Source organism: Neltuma alba, unplaced genomic scaffold (assembly GCF_004799145.2).
Source record: "Neltuma alba isolate B1F8T4 unplaced genomic scaffold, ASM479914v2 tig00002848_pilon, whole genome shotgun sequence".
Lineage (NCBI taxonomy): Eukaryota > Viridiplantae > Streptophyta > Magnoliopsida > Fabales > Fabaceae > Neltuma > Neltuma alba.
Genome location: NW_021633042.1, coordinates 1 through 21868, shown reverse-complemented (window position 1 = coordinate 21868; position 21868 = coordinate 1). Strand labels below are relative to the sequence as shown.

The window sequence follows — 21868 nt, the reverse complement described above, 5'->3', positions numbered from 1 at the left end:
AATCATCGTTGTAATTAGTACAGCACGATTTTTTTTTTTGTGGATAAAGGAAAATTCTTGATTTGATATCATTATCTTGCGATATTGTAAAGGCCATTAAATTAAAATTTAGTTTAAAAGCATACATATTCAAAATTATTGGTGTTATGGTCATAAAGATTAGCGTAATTATTTGGATGCGCATTTTGATTCGAAATCGAGCTAATTAATTTCGAATATTTAAATTATCAAGATTTTATGGTATAAGTAACACGAAAAAAAAAAGTAATATTAAATTCATGAAAAAGTGGTTCAAAGTCCTACACATGCCAAAGGTTGTAGATTCAATTCATTCCTATGCCATTTTCTTATTATATAGCATTTTTGAGAGTTTACCATGGAATAATTTAAGAAAAAAATTTAGTTCAAGTTTTTTATATATATTATATTAAGTTTTCTAATCACAGTCGATATGAATTTTTTTTGTTTTGTGTACATTTATAATTGAGTGCTATTAAATATTAATATTTGAAAAATAAGACATATGATTGTGTGTGATTGAAGAACTTAACATAATGAATAATTGAATATAAGGAGTGTAATGTAAGTATTATCCATAATTTAAATTTGATTCATAATATAAAGGAGTGGAATAAAACACACACACATATATGGAGAGAAGGCAATTATAAGTGATTAGTATTTAGAATTTATTATCAAATGTATGAAACTAACCATAACTTTTTTTTAAGTATTACTTTTTAGTTTAAATAAGATTTACGGAGTACACATTTCTAAAGATTAATTTCCAGTTTCCACTGAAACAATCAAGCCATCTAAGAACTTGATCCCAAATGAACTTGTAAATATGAAAAGCACTTTAAAGCCAAGTTGGATGAAAAGAATTGATATTTGACCTGATTTAAGAGACAACTAACTTTTTGTTCAAGACTCATTTTAAAGTTGAAACAACTTTTTTTTTTTTTTTAATTCAAACAAGTTTATGTCAAATTAATTTTTTTATAAAAGGCTATTCAAGCATAATTTATATTACACTAATTGAATTTTTTTTTAAATGTTAACATGCAAAAATTGATTAGAATAAAAGTTATTTTTATCAACGTTACTCCAAACAAACTCACTCGCATGAGTTTTGAAGACTACAAATGAAAAATATTTGTTAGCAAGAAGTCATTGATTGGAAACCAAATTAAAGCTTCATGGATGAGATTGTTTGGTCCTGTCTGCTAGCTGATTTGGAAGAACTAGTGCAAGAAAGCTATATATCAAAGGTATATTACTGCTGAGCCAGAAGAAATCATTCATTAGACAGTTCATCTTATAACAACTTATATGGAAGCAAACAATTTAGGGCCATATGAGCATTAAGTCTTCCTAAGTACATAAATAGGCCTAAGTTAGTGAGCTTCCAAATGAGTTTAGAATATATTGCAGCAAAACTCCTTGCTATTCCAATTAGGATAATGAGATTATTCATTTACATGAGATTATTGCAATGTGTATTGATCGCACTCACTAACGACTTGGTTTAGACCAAAAAACTAGCATTGTGGTTGAGTTGTTGGGTCAGAACCTGGAGTTAGATTGGGAATGCTTTTTGAACTAATAGTAGAAATGCTGAAAATTTTTTGAGGAGAAACCCATAAAAGTTTTAAAAGATTGACCCTATTAAAGATTTCATTCTGTTTTCAAACTATATGTTGTCATATAGTGTTATTTAATTGAAAATTTCGTATACTATGGCGTTATTATGTTTACAATTATACTTGATATGGATTTACTTCTTATATATATATATATATACTCTTTTTATTTTTAATGTAAGACTTAATTAACTAATGTAAGTAAATTAGGAACGTTAATTAAATTAGTTAATATGATATGTTCTTTCTAAAACACACTAATAATTTTTTTTAATTCCCTCATTCCCTCTCTTAGTTAATTATTATTGAGGGAATATCAATAGGGTTAAATTGAAAAAAATTGATAAATATGTAAAATAAGTATTATATATAGGACTACCATCAACTCTTAAATTAGGTTCTATATTAAAGATTAGAGTAATGTTAGTTAATATGCATCTAATTATGTCTTATTAAACTTTTTTAATTATTACTTCACTGATTCATCCAACTAATTGAACCATAGAATCATGAACGGTTGACTTTTGATGTTGGATGTCTTATCCAACTTTTAAAACAAAAGTTTACAAAGTGAGCAATAGGTACTACTTCTGATCTTAATTATAAGACCATGTTTATAATTAGGCCCATAAGTAGTGATTATTTTGCAGTAACCTATAACAATTTGCTTGGCCTAACGTTTGAGAGGTACTCTAGCTGATTTCGTTGTCCTTTTTTTATTATTGTGTCTTTTCTTTAGTAGTCATGTTTTCTTTTAGGTTTGATCTTGTCTTTTTATTTTTAAAAAAAAACGAAGAGATCCATTTTTTGTTAACAAGAGGTAGATATTTGACATCTAGAAAAAACAAAAAGGGAAATCCCAATGGCCTAATCTCTTATGATGGGTTTCTCATGGGTCAAATTGTGCTTCATGTTCATAAGTTAAAACTGATGGATTTTCGAGATCCTTGCAAGCCCCCGAATCCGGATTAGTTTGGGGACGTTGTCACGGCTGAAAGACGCCTATTTCCCTGGGATACCGGATGGAGTAATCCAAAAAAACTGATGGATTTTCGGGGCGGACTTTTAGTTTCACGGGTTAACTTATACTTGACCCAACTTATATACAGCCAGAGTTCCTGTAAACTAAATATTTTTCCTCTAGTTCACCCAAAAAAAATTTCTTCCTCTACTTCCGGACGTTTATATTTTCTAATGTTCATTTCTATCTCTTTCCTTTTTTTTTTTGTCAGAATTTTTTTCATGTCCTCCTTTGAATTGTAGAGCATGAATAGTGAGAGGCATTTGATTTTTCTTACCTGTTACTTATCTGCCTTGGTCGCACATTTTCAATGGAACTGTGTATGGCCCAGTTTGTTGATTAAAATTATAAATATATTTTATGTAAATCAAAATAAAACTTTTTTTTTCATATATTTATTTTGTATTTCGATATTCATGATTGAAAAGCTAACAAAAAAAAGAACGAATATAACCATCAACTAAAGAGAAGGAGACGATGAATATAAATGACTTGATGTGAAACGTGATATCAGGTTTAACCGAATAATTTTTCTCTTACGTGTGAGTTTACTATTAATGTCGTATTCACACGAGTTTTGGACAAATCGGACGCATTGGAAAAACAGGGTCTTGATTCAAAATCTCAACACTCAAGTTTATGGGTTATTCCACTTTTATAATAATTAAATCCACTTCTGTCTTTTCTATAGATCAGCTTAAAGTTACCGATACTTAAATATCCTAACATGCTTATCATTATTGTTTTATTAATGAAGGGATAATAGTATTTAGCAAAACTTTTTAATGCTAATTACTTTGAAATAAAGAGTGAAACATCATGAAGGTACAATTATTTAAAATGAAGGAATTTAAAATTTAAAAGAAAAAATATTATTCACGAACAACTAAAAATACATTTTATTTCTTATCCTTTACGCCTAAAGAAGTGTAAATTAAAAATTACTCCTTCTCTGTCATGTGATAACACATTTGCACACCTAAAACAGTTAGTTAGTTTGTTAACATCCAATTTTTTTAACTTAAATTAATAATTAAGTAATATTTCTAAAGATTCTAATTATTGAAGCTTGAAATTTGAAACAATAGTTTTGATTTTTGAAATTTGATCTCGTTCTGTCTAAATATCTTTGTTGAGTTGGGAATACGGGCCGAGCTAGCCCTATAGGGCTGCGGCCTTAAATAGGTCAGCTTGCAGGACTGAAATTTAAAAAATGTCTCATTTCATTAGGCCCAGCTCTTAAGCTGGTACACTTAGGGCTGGCCACCAAGTCAGGAAATTAAAAAATGATAATCAATCTGAAAATCCAGGAAGAGGCATAGGGATCAACAAGTTATTGAAAAATTGTTTTTCGATAAGAATTTGGTCGAGAGACAAATTGAATCCATTTATCAACGATTCAGCCTGTAGGCTTTCGGCTCGTTTAAAAAAATGCAATTACTAATAAAAGACTTAAATATAAACAAAATTAAGTTACTTCATATCCAAACATTTATTAACATCCAAAAATATCTAAAACATCTATCAATAAGATAATATCATCCAAAAGTTTCATTAACAGTACAAATGTGCAATGGACAAATATTATCATCAATTTTTTGAAATTTCATTATGACCATTATCAATTGCTCTTTTTTAGGAGTATGCTCTTTTTTAGTAGCAAAAATATCAAGTTTTTTTTTCATAGAAATTTCACTTTTAAATTATACAATTTAGCTATTATTTTACTTTAGTTTGAGATATTTTATTGTTGAAGCTCATAAATTTATAATTCAAATTATAGAATCACAAGTTATATAAGTATAAAAATATTCTCTTATCAAATATATATAGTTTAAAAATATCAATTCATATAATATAAACCAAATCATTATTAAAGACCAAATTAACCCATTTTTTAAATTTAATTATACAAATTATTGTTCAAAACAAAATAAATCAAAGCATTTTATGAAATTTAATTTCAAAATGACAACAATAACTAAATATTTAAAATATTATTAATAATTAAATAATAATAATATTAGCATTATATAAAAAATTTAAAAAAAAATAAAAGAGCCTAAATGGACCAGTATTCAGCCCTGCAGGGCCGACTTGTTTAAGCTTTTAACTTTATAGGACTAACTCTTTTAAGCTCGTTTCCTGTTCCAAGGGAAAAATTTCAAACCCAGCTCTCACAATTTTTGGATATAAATGGGTCGACCTGACAGGCTCAACCTGTTTTCTCAACTTTATATCTTTGGTTCATAAAATAGTGTTTTGGTTCTTAAAAAAAAAGAGATTTTGGGACCAAAATTACTGGTTTCAAATTTTAAGAACCAAAATTTAAATCAAATTTAATGAAGTAAAAATGATATTAACCCTATTTCTAATAAATACCTTTTTCTAGGGATATAATTTTCATATAATCATATAGACAACTTAGATAATTAAATATTAATTGCTGATAAAGACTCAAAAAACATGTTACCTATTAGAGTAATGGAATTTTATATGAAATAGGGATAATAATTTCTTTAAAAGTACGAAAGGAAAAGAGGGTGTGTGTATGTATATCACATTTACCTAAATATACTCTGTAATAGCACCGCCCAATCGAACTAGGCAATCAGACTGGAACCTAACCTAAAGGTTAGGAGGTGTTTGGATATGCTCATGGGTACTTTTTAAAAGTATTTTTTTATAGATCGAGATAAATTTTATATATATTTATTTTGTAAAATGTAAAATTATTTTTAAAATCATAGTTTTGTTTCCATCTAAATACCCCATATATATAAAGGAGTTTGTTTTGATTTACAAAAAAAATTACTTTTTAAAAACACTTTCTTAGTTACCCAAACATCTCCTTAGTCTAATCTAATTTCATTATACTACCTCCGGTCCTAATTATAAAAGCCAGTTGACTAATTTGAGGAGATTAAGGAAGTAAGTTGAGTTAGTTATTTATCCTATATAGATGTTGTCTTTTTTAAAATATCCTTACTAATCAAATGTATTGATTAGAACTATTATTGTTAGAAGGGCTACTTTGAAAAAAAATGTATAAATATGAAAGACAAAGTGGATTGGGGTCTTATATTTAGGATCAAAATAAAAGTCAAACAGGGTCTTATATTAAGGACTTATTTGAATTAGACTGGACCAATCACTTCGGATGGGCCTGAATTGGACCGGGCCATCAATTTTAGATTTGTGTCAATTTTTTCCACACCACTGCTTTGTAATGTGCCCGGTCGATTTTTCTTTTTCTTTTTTTGATAAACAATGCGTGTCTAGTTGATTTTGAATGATTGAAGTAAATAATTAAATCTTAAGATTTGTGTTAAAATAATTTTGTCGGCCACCCACCGGTGCTCTCCCGACGACCCTTTCGTTTTGTGGAAGCAAACAAAATTGTCGTGGCAATGCCAATTTTTGCTGCCGAAAAAAAGGAAAAAAAGAAAAACCCTAATCGGACCAACCAAACCCTTTAGGGTTTACCCTAACCCGACCAAATCCACTTCCCCAACCAAGTCTTGACTGTCCGGACTTCTCAGTCTTCCCCTTTCAGCATTACTCTTTTAACTGTGCTCTGCTAAATTTTACGCCTTTCTTCTTCAGAGCTTGGTATGTCAACAATGGAGGTTGGAACCCTAAGCTCTGTGGACAGGACGGTCCCGATTGGCTCTCTTGTGGAGGTTTTGGTGGCGGAGGCTTTTCTTGCTGCTGGAAAAACTCTCGCTTGCCTTCTAATAGCGGTAATACTTCCACAGTTTCAGTTTTGTTTATTTTGGGATATTTAGTTCGAACATTCTCGCAATTCATGTCAATGGCACAATAAGTACTTCCAACTGGTTTGGTTCCAAGTTAGCATTTTTACTGTTACTTCATCGGTTTTCAGAATCACGAGTGTTCCTGTGCTGTATGGTTTCTGGATATTCGTTCTTTTGTATGTTATGTTGCTTTTTTGAAGTAACGATTTTCCTACTTTGTTGGGTGTAAAGTACTGTGTCTGTGGAAAAAGGAATAAAGGTTTTGATTCAGTGGGCAGTATGCGTTATAGCAGTGTGTCACTTATATTCATCTTACCAATGCTCCTGCCCACCTTGAGGTTGCTCTGTTTGTTTATTTTGGGACATTTAGCTCAACCATTGTTGCTATTCATGTCTGGGGCACAAAAAGTACCGTCGACCCTTTTCAACTTAAAGTTTACAATTTTACTCTGCTTTCATATTTTTGGTGAGTTCTATTAGCTTTCTTTTTCCCCACTTAATGCATTGATGTACCCGCTCAGTTGAGTGTAAAATATAACTATAGCAGTACATCATCCTTCCAAAATTGTGCTATGTATGTAGCGTGGTACATATTGAGGTTGCTCTGTTTGTTATAATCTGGGGTCTACGTTTAGTTGTGTGCCAGGGATGTGGCTTTTTTTGGTTCTGCATAGTTTAGTGATTTGTCGTGTTTTCTTTGGTTGGCTAACAACTTAGGATTTATAGTGTCTAGGACACTATTTTACTTGTAATTTTAGGACTGATTGTGACTAAACTAGGTATCTTTTCATATGTGTGTTGATTGCTTCAGGTTTTTCAAATGCCGCTCAAGTCTCTTTTCCCTTTTCTTTCCTATTTTTTTAATAGTTCTATGGGAGTCTTCAGCTTAGCTTTATTTTGATGCAGACCAGATTATGAGCTATTGATGATGCATTGTGGTGCTTGCTAACTGCTATATTTGCTCTTTGTCATGATTAAGGACTCTATTAAATGTTTCATTTCCATTAATTCCGTGTATAAACAAAGCATAAGGTGAAAAAGGATTCCAATGAGCCATTCCTGGCTGAGGATGTGATAGTTTCTGGTATGGGTTCTTAAAGAGTTCTTTGCGTAAGGTGGCGCGGGGTTGATTTTGTTGTCTCAGCTCTTGAAGTAGCAATATGTGTATTCTCTCTGTGTCTCATGTTTAGAGTATTGTGTGATGATTAATTATTAATACCTATCAGTCCATCTTCCCAACTTTGTCAAAATTGAGAATTCTTTCTCATAAACTTCATTGGAATTTTGGCAATTTACTAATTATTTTGTTTATATTGACCCTAGAATGGATCTCTGTTGATTGACACCAGCAAGTCACCAAAATTGAGCACGATAGATGAAAGGTAAGAATGAACTCTCACACACACCTCTTTCAAATGGCTATGGATTTCATTTTATTCTGAACGTTCTGTCACTCTGATGCATCTCAATTGTTGTGTAAATGTGTAGGTTTCCTCTAGATGAACTCCGCCGAAAAGAAGAAAGATGCGAAGAAAACAAGGATGGTAGTGATACAGAGGATGATGATGATGACGAAGACGAGGTAGATCAGGATGATGAGGATGATGATGGAGATGACGAGGACTTCTCAGGCGAAGGAGAGGATGAGGGGGATCCTGATGATGATCCTGAGGCCAATGGAGAAGGAGACAGTGATGATGGTGACGATGATGATGATGAGGACGATGAAGATGGAGAAGAGGAAGAAGAGGAGGAGGAGGAGGATGAAGAGGAAGAAGAGGAGGGGGCACAACCACCTTCGAAAAAGAGGAAGTGAATATTATGGCAGTCTTCGTTGTAATGTTGTCATTAGACTTAGTTGTTAGGGCAGATTTATGATCCTCCACGAGCAGACCTATGAGCTAGTCTTTATCATACCTTTCCCATTATAAATTAATATATTTACATTGTTGTTATTATTGTCGTTTTTCCTCCTTTGTGTCTGGGACCGGTGAAGGATTTGTGTTTTATTGAAGACGATGGGTTACTCTTTGCCCTTTGCCTTCTCCTTTCCCTTCTCTTTCAAATTCTCAATTGAATTTGACCATACAACTAAGCCAAATTGGCTTCTCTTCAATCCAGCCTTTTGCTTTTTTTTTTTGCCAAAATCCAGCCTTTTGCTATTGATTAAGCTTGAATGGTTCAGTTTCAAATCTAAATAGTTTGGGTCTAACAATCGAGCTAGGTACTAGTTGACTAATTTTATAGATATTAAAAAATTATTTTTCTATCAAAATTAAATAAATTAGATAAATTAGTTATGTGTAAAAATTGTATTAGTTTTTTAAGATTTTTTTAATCATTTACATTAAAATTATTCTATTAATGGAAAACTTTCTTTTTTAATATATATAATTAATAAAAATAGTTAAAAGAATTATGAATTTGGGAACAAAGTGAATTTGAACCTTATACTTCAAGTTAGTTTTTACATTTAGGATTAGGGAAGTATATAACTTTAGATTGTTTTTTTCCAGTAAAATGATTAAATATATTAATAAAAGGGTTAATATAATTTATGATATTTAAGTTTGCTTTCGTTTTGGTTTTAATCCCTCAAGTTTTAAATCATAGATTTTGGTATTTTAAAGGACAAAATGATTTCAATATTTATTAAATTATAAGAACTGATGTTTTAGATGAAATAAAATTTGAGAGGTTAAAATTTATCGTTTAAAACTTAAAGGACCAAAATCAAAATGAGAGTGAATTCGAAGGTCCGAAAATTATCTTAATTGTTAATAAAACCATCAAAAGTTACAAAATGATCGTAGCACTACCAGGTTCCAAAATCAAACATTTGGGGGGGGGATTCCAACATATGAACAATAACTGTAGAAAAGAGCCGGAGACATTGGCTGGCAGAACATGGGTGTTACGTAGGAGAGGCATGCTCTAATACATGTGAGGATGAAATGCAGTCCGGTCATCAGAGCCGGTTTGCAGGTAAAATGAACGAGACAGCTCTGGTTTAACAGGACCTGGGCATGGCATAGGCATTGCTTTGATGTCTTAGATTTGTTGAGAATCATCTCCCAGCTTGTTGGAATCATGTTGTGTAAAGAGTGTTTAAAATTGGCTCGTCCCAATCGACTCGTACCGATCTCGATTATATTAGAACGGGATAGGCCCATCCTGAAATTTTTCAGGATGAGAAAAATCAGGAGAGGACAAAAAATAAAACCGGGATGGGACAGGACGGGTTGAGCCGTTCCGTCCTGGATGTATATGTGCACATAGATTAATGTTTTTAAAATTACTTTAGGCCCTCACCATCTCAACTCTTAGAGTCACCGCCTTGCTGTTCATCCCCTTCCCATTGCTGTCGCTATCTCCCAGTTGCAGTTCATATACTCACAGTGGGTCGCGCCGCACTAATCTCCTAAGCTCTCTCCCATTCATCAGCTAGTTCCCCCGTCTTCTTGTGTGCTTCTCAAGTTCTTTTCATCATCATCATCTGGCTCCATGAGAGACTCAGATGGCAGTGAGTTAGTGACGTAAGCTTTCATCATTATCATCGCTCAGCCTTCGCTACCATGCTCGCACTCTGTTCTTCTATCAGTCTCCGCCACGTCTTCTTCTTTTCTTTTCCAGGTCGAAAATTTCAAGCCTAGGCATTAGGATATTTTTGCTGCTAATCAATGTGTCAAGAAATTGCTTTAGATGCTTTGATTTGAGGAGCCCAAAATATCAATTATTTTCGGTTGCTTTGTTTCTTTGCTTATGATTCTCATGAATTGGTTCAAATCTAATGAATTGGTATTGATTTTGTCCCTTGGCATGAGTAATTTCTTAGGAAAAAGGTAAATACATATGTTGTAATTATAATGTTTGAGATGTTTAGTTTAATTCTTTTTAAAGCAGATTAAAATTATGTTGGGAAATTTTGACAAAAAGTCCCCCATTAGAAATTATATTAGCTAGAAGGAGTTAATATGTCCCCTCCCCACACATGCATGGTACTAATATTTTGCAAAACACAATACTCCAGTTTAGGTCTTTTCTACTAATAAACTATTCAATGAAGAATTTTTCTTCAATTTTCCTAGTATAGGACATAACACTATCATAAATAACCTAATGTATAAGATGAATGCATGTAGAGGTGCGAAAACAGAGTGGCTCTTGCTTGGCCACCCAACTTTAGGCCATTTTCAACTAAAATACCAAACTAAATCCAAATAACCAAAAATAAATCAAATCAAACAGTATCCTGAGCCTTGATAGAAAAGTGATTGATAATGGCATGAATATATTGATATTTTTGTATGATGTGATATATAAAGGATTAAGGTAATTTTAAACAAATGCTAGTTGAAAAAATTGAACAAATATAATAATTTAAATGGTTAAAATGCACCTCAAGCAAAAAAATATATTAGGCGAGTTTAAACCAATTTAAATGGGGCCCGTTGATTTTACCAGCTTCGGGTGCTTGGGTAGAGTTGGGAAAACGGGTCGAGTCAGTCGGGTTGGCCCGTTTAGGTCTGAAAATTATGAAAGTCGAGTTTGAACGGGTCGGCCTTGCAAGGCTGAGAGCCGACCCGTTTAGGTCTTATTATTTTTTTGTTTTTAAAATTTTTTATGTAATTCTAATATTATTAATTTTTTACATTGTTAATGATATTTTAAATATTTAGTTATTATTATAATTTTAAAATTAAATTTCACATAATGGTTTGATTTATTAAGTTTTCGACAATAATTTGTCTAATTAAATTTTTAAAAAAATGGGTTAATTTGGACTTTAATAATGATTTGATTTATATTATATGTGTTGATATTTTTAAACTATATATATTTGATAAGAAAGTATTTTTATTGCATAACTTGTGATTTTATAATTTGAATTAGAAATTTATAAGTTTCAACAATAATGTTTTTCGAACTAAAGTAAAATAATAGCTAGACTGTAAAATTTAGAAGTCAAATTCCTACAAATAAGAAAAATTTGATATTTTTGTTACGAAAGAAAAGCATACTTATGAAGAAAAGTAATTGATTATAGCAATGATGAAGTTTCAAAAGATTAATGATAGTATTTGTTTATTACACATTTACACTACAAATAAAACTTTTGAATGTTATTATCTTGTTAATGAATGTTTTAGATGTTTTTGGATGTTGATGGATATTTATATATGATGATTTTGTATTTGTAACTTAATTTTATTCATATTTAAGTATTTTATTAATAATTTTATTGGTTTATTTTTATTTTTTTTATAAAAAAATATGAGAAATATGAAAAATATCATTTTTTTTTAAATGAGCTGAAAGCCTGCGGGCTGGCTCTGAGCCCATTAGCTTAAGGTCAGGCCTAACAAATTAGGGTATTTTTAAAATTTCGATTCTGTAAGGCAGTCCTTTTAAGCAAGGTTGGCCTTATAGGGCTGGCATTCCCACCTCTATGCTTGGGTTTGTTTTCAAGGAAAAACTATTTGTTCTTCTATAGGTTTGCTAATTCTCTCTGGGCTTTTGTATCAAAGATTTTTTTTAATGAAAAACTAGACGTTTCTTAGTTAGTTTATCTCAATTAGCACTGAGAAAATGAGCCGACACTTCAGGGCCACGAGTTTAAATGAGCTTGTCCGTTTTAGCCTGACTGCTAAATAACACCCCTATAATGAAACATGGCCCTTGCACTCGTGGACTTAGGTCAGTCTGTAAGCTTTAGGCTCGTTTAGCCCAAAAAAACATAATTTTTTTTTGGATATTTTTGGAGAAATTGACATAAAACAATAAAATTTATAATAAAAAATGTAAAATTAAGTTACAAACACAAATATCATTAACAATTTAGCCATATTTAAACACTCAGTAATAGATACGATTAATCAATTCCTTGGGTTTTTCCTCTTTCATATTTAGAGCAAGGCATAATGCTGCCAATAAGTAGAAAAAGAAAAAATATTATAAAATGTCTCACTTTTTAATGAATTTTTGTTGACAAAAAAAAGGAGATTTAAATGCTACTAAGACACGCACGACGTTAGAAATTTCATATTTATAAGGGTATACATTTATTTGATAAACGAATAGGACTAATGCAAATTTTATTTTTGGCCTAACCGAAATTTCATTAAATTATTATTAATCATAGGCACAAATCAGATTATTAGCATTTAAAATTTGATTAGTGCTATACAAATTAACTCCTAATACTTGTACAAAACACTCCATCCCAAAATTTTGAAGTTAAAAATATTAATTAACTTTAATTAAGAGTTGAAATGAAATCATGTGTCTTCATTACACACACTCTCCTATTCTTACATTTGTTTTAAATCTCATAAGTTCTCTGGAAAATGAATAAATTAAGAAAGAATTGTGATAGAATAATTATTAATCTAATTTTAGCCAAAATAAATTGTCCCTTTGTTTATAATTGTTTAATCCCTAGCCTAAAATCACAATTCCCATTTCATCCAAGATTGTCATGAATGAGTGTGAGTGATTTGCCTTTTATGTTCTTAAGATATTTTTTTGGGTTAAAAAAAGCAATAAATACAATAATAATATTAATATTCAATTTAGTTTAAAATAAAAAAACAAAATAAAGTAGCAGGCTTAAATGGCTGGACCATTTAATTTTGGGCCCTACAAAGCCAGTGTTTTTAAGACCATTTTTTTTTTGGAGGCTTCAAGTCACAAACCGGACTCTCAATGTAAACGGGTTTAAACTGGATGACCCGACCGACTCGTCCGTTTTTTCCGCTCTGAATCTCAAGCTTAGGCTTTGTATCGCAAAAAATAAAAAATCAGCAAACCTTTCTGTGTGGGTTGCTGAGTTCCTCCTCCCAAGTCGACTACGAGCAGCTCAACGGCAAAAACAGCGAAGAAATTTTTGTAACTCAGTTTTCGGACTCGCTTCCAGCATAGGGCATCGTCGGATTCTTATCCACCCTCGCCGTTATCTTCGCGTCATCTCCCTTTCTAGGTTCGTCTGTTGCTTCCGTCAACCAAGATTTCTTCTTCTTTTGTGATGGAAGTGGGTTCTTCGGTCAAAGCTTTTGGGATTGTGTAACATTTTAGTTTCTTCTTCATTCTTCTCTTTTCTAATCTTTAATTGGGCAGCTCTATAACAGAGCTTACAATCGGCGTTTTGGGACTCTTCAATAGGGGAGGAAGATAGAGCTACGTGGCTGGCCGAAAGTTGGAGTAGATTGGGTGTCTTTTGCATTAGGTATCTTCATATTCATTCTTTGATTACTATGTTCATTATTAGTTAGTGACTACGTTTTCTTCTCTCCTTGTTTATGCCACTGACGGTTTGGGAACTGCAGCGAGAAGTTGATTAGGACAGGCATCTCATTTTGCAAGTTGTCGTTTCTTGTTTAGTTTTTGGATATGATTCTATTATTAGCTCTGAAAACTTTGTTCTGTAACTGTCAAGTTAGTAGGTAACCTAAACATTTCTCTCAAAAATTGGTTTTCAAAATATGTTGTTGATTGCATGGTAGGTGCTTGTTGAAACTCCTAACAAGAACGAAGTAAGGTCTTAAGCTAAATATGGGAAAGAAAGGAGGAGCAAAAAAATTACCAAATTCAACGACTGGGCCTCAGAATCCTATATCATTAAGGGAAGAAGCCACTGGGAAGTTGCATAAGAACACAGGCTCAAACGTCAGGTCAATGTTGAAGCTTGAACACTTGAAAAGCCTAGCAGTATGGGCCAGTAGTGAGGTTTCAATACCATCTTTGGGAGCCTTCTATGGGCAATCCTTTGCTAGTGCTGAGGAGGCCATGGGAGTACCACATGATCCTTCTTTAATAACTTGTGAGAGGTTTGCTCTTCCATTTGTTTTTACCATATTTTTACCATATTCTTTTCATTTGCACAATTGTTTCTCTCTAGTCCTTTTTATCATCCTGTTACTATGCTTTTATTTACTTTGGTAAACATCAATGGAAATTGTGACATGAGTAAATGATAACATATGATCCGTATATTATACAAGTCTGCAGTTTCAAGTTAATTGCGTAATTTTGTAAAGTCGTGTTGTCACTGTACTAGGATTTCTCCCCAGGATATAAATCGATAAATATAAACATGGTTTACACAAAAAGCTGTTATTTCAACTTTAGCCATGATTTGTTCTCAATGGCAACATGCAATCCTTGTAGCCATCGCCACTTGGTGGAATAAGCTTTTGTTGTTGTTGTTGTAGCATTCTGCTTTTATCAACATTGATGCTCAGCATCCGTGTGATGTATTCTGGAAGCTTTTGGTTTCTTTTTTCTTTTTCTTTTTCTTTTTTTTGTTGATGTTATAATTGAACACTATCAAACCAAAGAAACTTGAGATAATCTTCAAGCCTGTACACTCTTTTTTAAGTTTCAGCAGGCTAACAATAACTTTCAGTTATTATTGATGGTGCTACCTATATCAGACAAAAATCTATTTTGGATCACTTATAAATTAGTTGGAATATCTAATTGGAGTTACTGCTAAAGCTATCTTAAGTTCACCCACTGATTGTAATGGTAATTGTGAGTTTTATAATAGCCATTTAAAAGTATGTATAGCAACCACATGATCACCATTTGACTGCTTTGCAGGTGTGAAATTGTTCTTCATCCAGGCTTTAACTGTACTATACGAATTGAGACGAGAAGAACAAAGGGCAAGCGTCGGCGAAAGAAGTTTGCCAATGTCACTCAAAATAATGTGGTGTACAAGTGCCATTACTGTTTGCATCAGAATCTGAAGAAAGGGACCTTTAAGGGACATATGAAGGGGATATGCCCATCAAAAGAAAAATCATCAAGGGAATCTAAACATCAACAAATCCCATCACATGAATCTGGCAAACCAGAAAAGAGAATTATGAACAAAGATGAAGCCAATGAAACAAATATGTTTGTTTCCCAAGCAACAGCAGCCACAGACGTTCCCACAATACATAGTCCAGCTTTGGAAGGAAGTAAAAGAAAGAGAAATAGGTTGGGGTCTAATAAAGCATCTGAACCTCCGAGCATGTCTGCAAAAAAAGATGCAGAAAAAACAATTAGCACATCAAGCAAAAGAAGAAGGAAATCTTGGACTAGTTTGAACCAAATTGCTCAGAGCAGCGAGCATCATAGCCGCATTGCTAATTTATCTGTTCCATTCATCTTTTAAAATAGGAAAATGCTTCTTATATCGTAAGAGGTAGCAATTCAAATCTTTTTTATCTTGTTGAATTTTATTTTTTTTCCTTGATATTTCTATTAATTATGCCGAATAGTCTCATTCCTTGTGACATTCCTCTTGATGTGAAATAGAGTTTTTGATGGTCAGATGAATGTGTTGACACATACACACACATATCGACCTGCGGTGAGGAATTTGTTTGACAAATTTTTGTACAGACTTTATCATTAAGTCCATTCATTATGTTTAAATTTGGATGAGATCAATCAATGGTATTAAAGTGCATAGAAGCTTATTGATGTCACTAGAGAATCAAGATCCTTGATCACATAATAATTAGTACAAACTAAAGGTTTGCATACCATACAACAAGCACTTGAGTGAAAACTACCCGGTGATTGTGATTTTATGTAAAAGGACAGGTTTATTTGGTTTGATATAAGAGTTACAAAGATTGTTTAAACGTGGCAAGACCATTAACATGAGATTATTGAAAAACTTGTTACAAAAGATTTACAAGGATGTTGGGTTAGTTTGGAATAACTTAAAAGGTCATATTTGGATTAGCATTTAAAATTATTTATAAACATGTTTTATATAAGTTGAGATAAAACTTTTCTCACATACTTATCTCGTATTTTGTAAATCATGATTGAAAAATTACTTATAAGTCATTTTAAACAAGCTCAAAGAAGATTTTTAATTATGATTGACGGAATAAAAATAAGCATGTGATGAGAGTTTTGTCTCAACTTATATAAAACGTGTTTATAAGCACTTATAGAAGCAAATCCAAACCAGCTAAACATCCTTTGACAATTTGCATGTAATTGTTATTTGATGAATGAAATATAAAGGATTCAAATTTCATATCATAATTTGTTTCGTTAAAACGTGCTCATATTTTATTAATTAATAAATGAATTAGAGTAAGTTTTATACATTTACACACGTTTTAAGATGAAAGCTCTGTTAAAGGCTTGCAAATAATGCGACCCTATATATTTTTAAATCATTAAACTATTATTTATTAACATTTATTGCTTTATTTGTTCAACCATTGATTTTCTTTTTGAAAAAAGTGTTAAAAAAAAATTTTAAAACCTGGTATCACTGTCAGGTTAAAGTTTAGCCTTCGTGTTATATCATGGTTGAGGTAAATTGATTTTTCTTTCATTAGCACCAAACCATCCATTAATTGATTATTAGTCAGGAAGTTTATGTCTTTTGACCCTGTCGCCATGAAAAGCTGATTGTATTGGATCAAGTTAATAAAGAGAAAACTAACAAAATGCATAATGGGAAAAAATAATATTCGTGTATATTTATTTTGTTTATGGGAATTTATATAGAATAGACCTAGAAGCTCTAACTAAATACAAAATTTTAAAGAAATACAATCAAATCAATGACAATAATTACAATAAATGTGATAAGTCAACCTAAAAATTAGAACACTATAATGAATAGGAAATCAAGTTATGATAAAATTATATTTAACGATAATTCACACCCTGTTCGAACTCAGGATAATTTTGAATTTGTCCACCAATATAAATAAAAAAAATGATTATTGTGTATTTAGTGAAAATCTCAATTTATTGCTCTAAATTGGCGATGAAAAGTAGACAGAGAACCCCACTAATAATATGTTATCAAATAAAATGATAACCATGTACTCTGGGGGTATTTTGTTGGCAATGGAAGTAACAACTGAAAAAAAGAAAGTAAATTGAAAGTAACTAAGATAATTTATCCATAATAATACAAATTAATAGAATTATAATTTATAATTTTGTACATATAAAATACATAAATTAATATGTTATCGTTATAGTTTCGAGCACCCAAAACAAAAATTAATCATTATTGCATCAATTTTGCACCTCTTTCTTTCTTAATTTGCAAACATCACATCACGTAAGTATCTCAATGGCGATAAATACAATCATGATTTACTACCTATACATATTCGACATGCGCTCGTTTCACTATCCCTTAAATCATGCAATTAATGCACCAATTAATTCTCCATTTTATATATATAGAAAGGAAGAAAAGATGAGGAATTAGAGGGCAAAATGTAATGAATGCAGATTGCTGGCTAACGATCACAAAAGGAAAAGGAAAGTAGATAAAAGAAATCAGCAATAACAGCGATTGATTCCGCCCAGAGCCCAAGATTTTCTTTCCCTGAAAAACCTATCCTTTGTCAATAGCCATGTAGGTTAGTGGTGTGATGGCTTATTTATAAATAAAAGATCGCGGATTTGATCTTATTTATAATCTTATGCCGTTAGTGTATGTCCCTTTAATTCGAAAAAAAAAGGTTGGACTTTCAGGGAAGTTATATATATAAAAGATTTGGGAAGGAGAGAAAGCAAGAGTGGTGAAATAAACAAAGTCTCATCCTTCTCTGATAGACAGACAAATACGTTATGGGATTCAAACTCTTGTGCGCAACCTCGGTAATGTTTCTCTTTCTGTCTCTTCTTTATTGTAAACGAGTTCATCACTACTGTTAAATAACTCATTCTTGCTTTAAATCAGAATTTTGGGTCACATTATCGGGACAAGACATAATTGAGAATTATATATGTGCGTGTGTGCGTGTGTATTTGTATTTTAGTATTTAGATGTTGATCGTGGTTTCGTGGCCACATATATGTTTTCGGGTACTGTACTTTGATTCAAAATCCTCAACCTACGGTTTCTGCTTTCTAGTGGAGTTGTACTTTATTGTGTGTTTACGTGTTTGCAGTCACAATTCGATTATATCTTACAATGAAAAAAAGATTATCTTTCCATTAGGATAACCAAACGGGGCCTTGAATTTTAATTAGTATGACTGAATCCTTAATTTTGTCCTGATTGTTTATAGAAAACTACTTTGATTAAGTTTCTTATATCTATTATGTTAAATTCTCTAATCAAATGTATATGTTTTCGAATTGTTTTGGGTTTATGTATGTATGTAGGTATGTATGTTCATCTAAAGTACTTATACTAAAGGGTTAAGATGCAAATTTTTCTTGAAAGTTTTCATTAAAAAACATTAGGTATTTAATAAAACTAATGTTGAGTGTTATCCAAAAAAATATTTGGGTTCCCAATACTCTTGATTAAAAATTTTTAAGATAAATTTGTATATTAACCCTATGTTGAAGGGAGAATAACATTTAACAAGAAGAATGTCTGATTATTGATATGTATAGATTTGAGTCAATGATTAATTCTTTAATTTTAGGAATTAATGAACATAGTCTTTTTTATTCTCCTAATCACTCTTTGAACAATAATTTGTTCTCAGTTTTTTTAATAATACAGCTTATCCACGATAAGATTTGGTAAATAGAAAAAGAGTTGTATTTGTTGTAATTTTTTAAATTTAGTTAATTGTTTTTAATAAAACTAATTTATACTACTTTTAGTTTTTAATATAACAGTTAGTTTAACTTTTAATTTGATTTAAATATAAAACATCAATCCACTTTATCTTTAATATTTATCTATTTTTTTCCTGAGGTAATCTTTGTAGTTGTTATCATGTTAAAGGTTTTATCAAATAATAGTTGATTAATACACTTGATTAGTAAGGGTATTTAGAGAGAACTATCTATTTATTACAAATAGCTAACTTAATTATTTTTCCTAATTTATTTAAATTAGTCAATTACTTCTTATATTAAGGACTATAGGTAGTATCTATTATCATTAGTATTACATATAAATATTAATTCTGCTCCTCTTGATTTTTTTTTAAAAATTCTGTAAGTATGTAATGTGTAGGTGTCTATTGTATATCTATCTTTGTTAACTTTGTTCCTTTGATTTTTCGAAACGTTGGATCTTCATAATTGGATACTTATATTTGCTTGGCAGTCCAATTTCATTTTTTCACTCTAGGTTTACAATTTATTACTATTTGTTTAAGATTTTGCAGTAGGATAGATAATCATATCATAGAACTTAAATATTATTGAAAGATTTTTTCCCCAGTGTGAAATCACCAACTTAAATTATTCAGAGCACTTCTTCATGCATCAGCCTGTCTTACATTTAAATATTATTTTGACCCTAACCTATTTTGAGAACTTAGGGCACTAATCTCTCAAAATATAACCTACATTGAGTTCATCTCCAAAGAAAAGACCGACCAAAAGGCCATAGATGTAAGAATTATTAGTGGAGTTTATTTTGAAGTAAATATAAATACCTCAAGCTATTTTATTTTTTAAATTTATAATTTTCTTTTTAAATTCTCATTCTTAACTATAGATATTAGTAAAACTTTCTAGATTAAAAAGGATACTTTAAGAAACAAATACATATTTTTTTAAATAATTAAGTTAGTTAATTTTGTTACTTTCTACTCCCTCCATATCTTTTTATAAAGAACAACTATCGCGTCTATCCTATCTCTATTTATAAGTGACATATGCAATCTCTAATTTTTTTTGGCAAGAGACATATACAATCTCAAATTTTTTTTGGCTAGTCTCCCATTTTGTCCCATTAATTACATACTTTAATATTTAATATATTTTCTCATTCATGCAACATCATTTGTTTACCTCTCTCTATTACACATTCTTTCTTCCATAATCTCTTTATTTCAATAATTTTCATAGTTTCTCTCTCTCTCTCTCTCATACTCTTTATTACTCATAAATAAGAGTATTTTTGAGGAAAAAATTTACTATTTTTACACATTTATTGTATTTCACCATTTTTTATGAACCTTTTGATTTACATAATTTGATCAAATGTTTTTTTATAAAAAGACGGAGAGAGTATAAATTAGTTACTATCTAGTTCTCATATTAACCAGAGTACCATTTTCGGTTATATAAGAGCTAATTAGGAGTTGGATTTAGTGTTAAATATAAAATCTCAATAAACTTTGTCTTTCAATTATATCCTTTTCCCTCAAATATTTGTGATTCTTACAAAGATAGTTTAGAAATATCAATATATACTTATAATTAGCAATTTAACTAATGTTTTTTATCTCTTCAAATGCTCGAATAAGCAATTCTCAGTTGACTTGTCATGGACATTTGTTGCAGGCATTTGTTGGACTCGTAGTTCTCTTGTTATTGACTCCGTCCTGGTATGTGATCCTTAGCCACATTGAGCAACGAGTGAATTCAAACTCACAAAATATGCTTTCAGAGTTGCAATATGAAATTTCCTGCTCAACAAAACTATTACACCCTTTGAATTCATCATCAACCAATTTAGCTAGCCTTCTGGGTTCAATCTTCAACAAGACGACCAATTTCTCCTTCTTTGACATTCAGACCAAAGTTGGTATCTTTTTTGGTTTTCTCATCACATACAAGCATGACTCTTTCTAATTTCAATCCCTTTTCTTTTCTTTTTTAAGAAAATTTTGTTTAATTACAGGTGGGTCCAGTGTTGTTTCAAGCATTTCGGATGATTCCTCACTTGACTGAGATCTCATACTTTGATATGGAAGGTCTCTTCTTCTCATACTATATCGACCATGATCGAACTCTAGCATTGTACTCTAACTCTTCGTTTTCTTCTCCCTTGGATGCTTCAAAACTGATGTACTATGTTCAACCTGTAAACCCTAGCACTGGAGGATTATATGGTGAATCTGAAATATATGAGCATCCAATTAATGCAAGTAGGATTCAGGAAGCTAGTAAATAGTTCCCATGGATATCCTCATTAGGATCCATGTGGAGCAATCATCATCAAATTTTATATGTTAATTCAGTGAGAATATCAAGAACAGAAGTGATCTCATTAGGGTTTGCTGCGACTTCTATTATTGATTTTGTCACTCCTATTAGGCATCAAGGTGAAAGCTTATTATATTTGGCTTCTAAGGATGGGAAAGTGATTCTTCAAGGATTCCAAACAATCCATATAGATATAGAATTCTCTAATGATACAGCTTGCTTCCATTCAGTGAAATCAAATGGCGACCAAAAGAGTTATCAGGGCTATGTTTCATGCAAGGATGAAGCCTCTGCTTCAGTTTTAAAAGTTGGGGCTACTCAATATTTAACATGCTGCTCATCAATCGATATAATGGGAGTAGATTCGGTATGTTCCAATTATTTTACGTGTTCAGTGAATCCTAATAAAAAACTATTTACAACAAAATCAAATACTGTTTATTAGGCTTTGAATCTTATTACTTTGTCAAGGAAAACTAATCATGTTTTGTAAGTTTAAGTTATATAATATATAGTTTGGTTATATTTCAGGTATACGTCATAGCAATACCACAAAA

At 31.2% G+C, this 21868-nt stretch overlaps 2 protein-coding genes across 3 annotated transcripts; both read left to right on the top strand.

Moving 5' to 3' along the window:
* The first annotated feature begins 6269 nt into the window (after positions 1 to 6269).
* Positions 6270 to 8456, top strand: LOC114739485 (glutamic acid-rich protein-like). Its single transcript, XM_028927545.1, has 3 exons — positions 6270 to 6407; positions 7746 to 7804; positions 7911 to 8456. Exons 1-3 carry the CDS (start codon positions 6279 to 6281, stop codon positions 8236 to 8238), a joined length of 516 nt encoding a protein of 171 aa, XP_028783378.1. The 5' UTR covers positions 6270 to 6278; the 3' UTR covers positions 8239 to 8456.
* A 4784-nt stretch (positions 8457 to 13240) lies between these two features.
* On the top strand, positions 13241 to 15743 carry LOC114739484 (uncharacterized). 2 transcript variants are annotated; one of them, XM_028927544.1, is made up of 4 exons: positions 13241 to 13401; positions 13550 to 13647; positions 13925 to 14248; positions 15024 to 15743. In XM_028927544.1, the coding sequence occupies exons 3-4, from the start codon at positions 13974 to 13976 to the stop codon at positions 15583 to 15585; spliced, it is 837 nt and encodes a 278-aa protein (XP_028783377.1). In that variant the 5' UTR covers positions 13241 to 13401; positions 13550 to 13647; positions 13925 to 13973; the 3' UTR covers positions 15586 to 15743. The 2 variants fall into 2 exon arrangements, with proteins under 2 accessions (XP_028783377.1, XP_028783376.1); XM_028927543.1 differs by having other exon boundaries at positions 13539 to 13647.
* The last annotated feature ends 6125 nt before the right edge of the window (positions 15744 to 21868 follow it).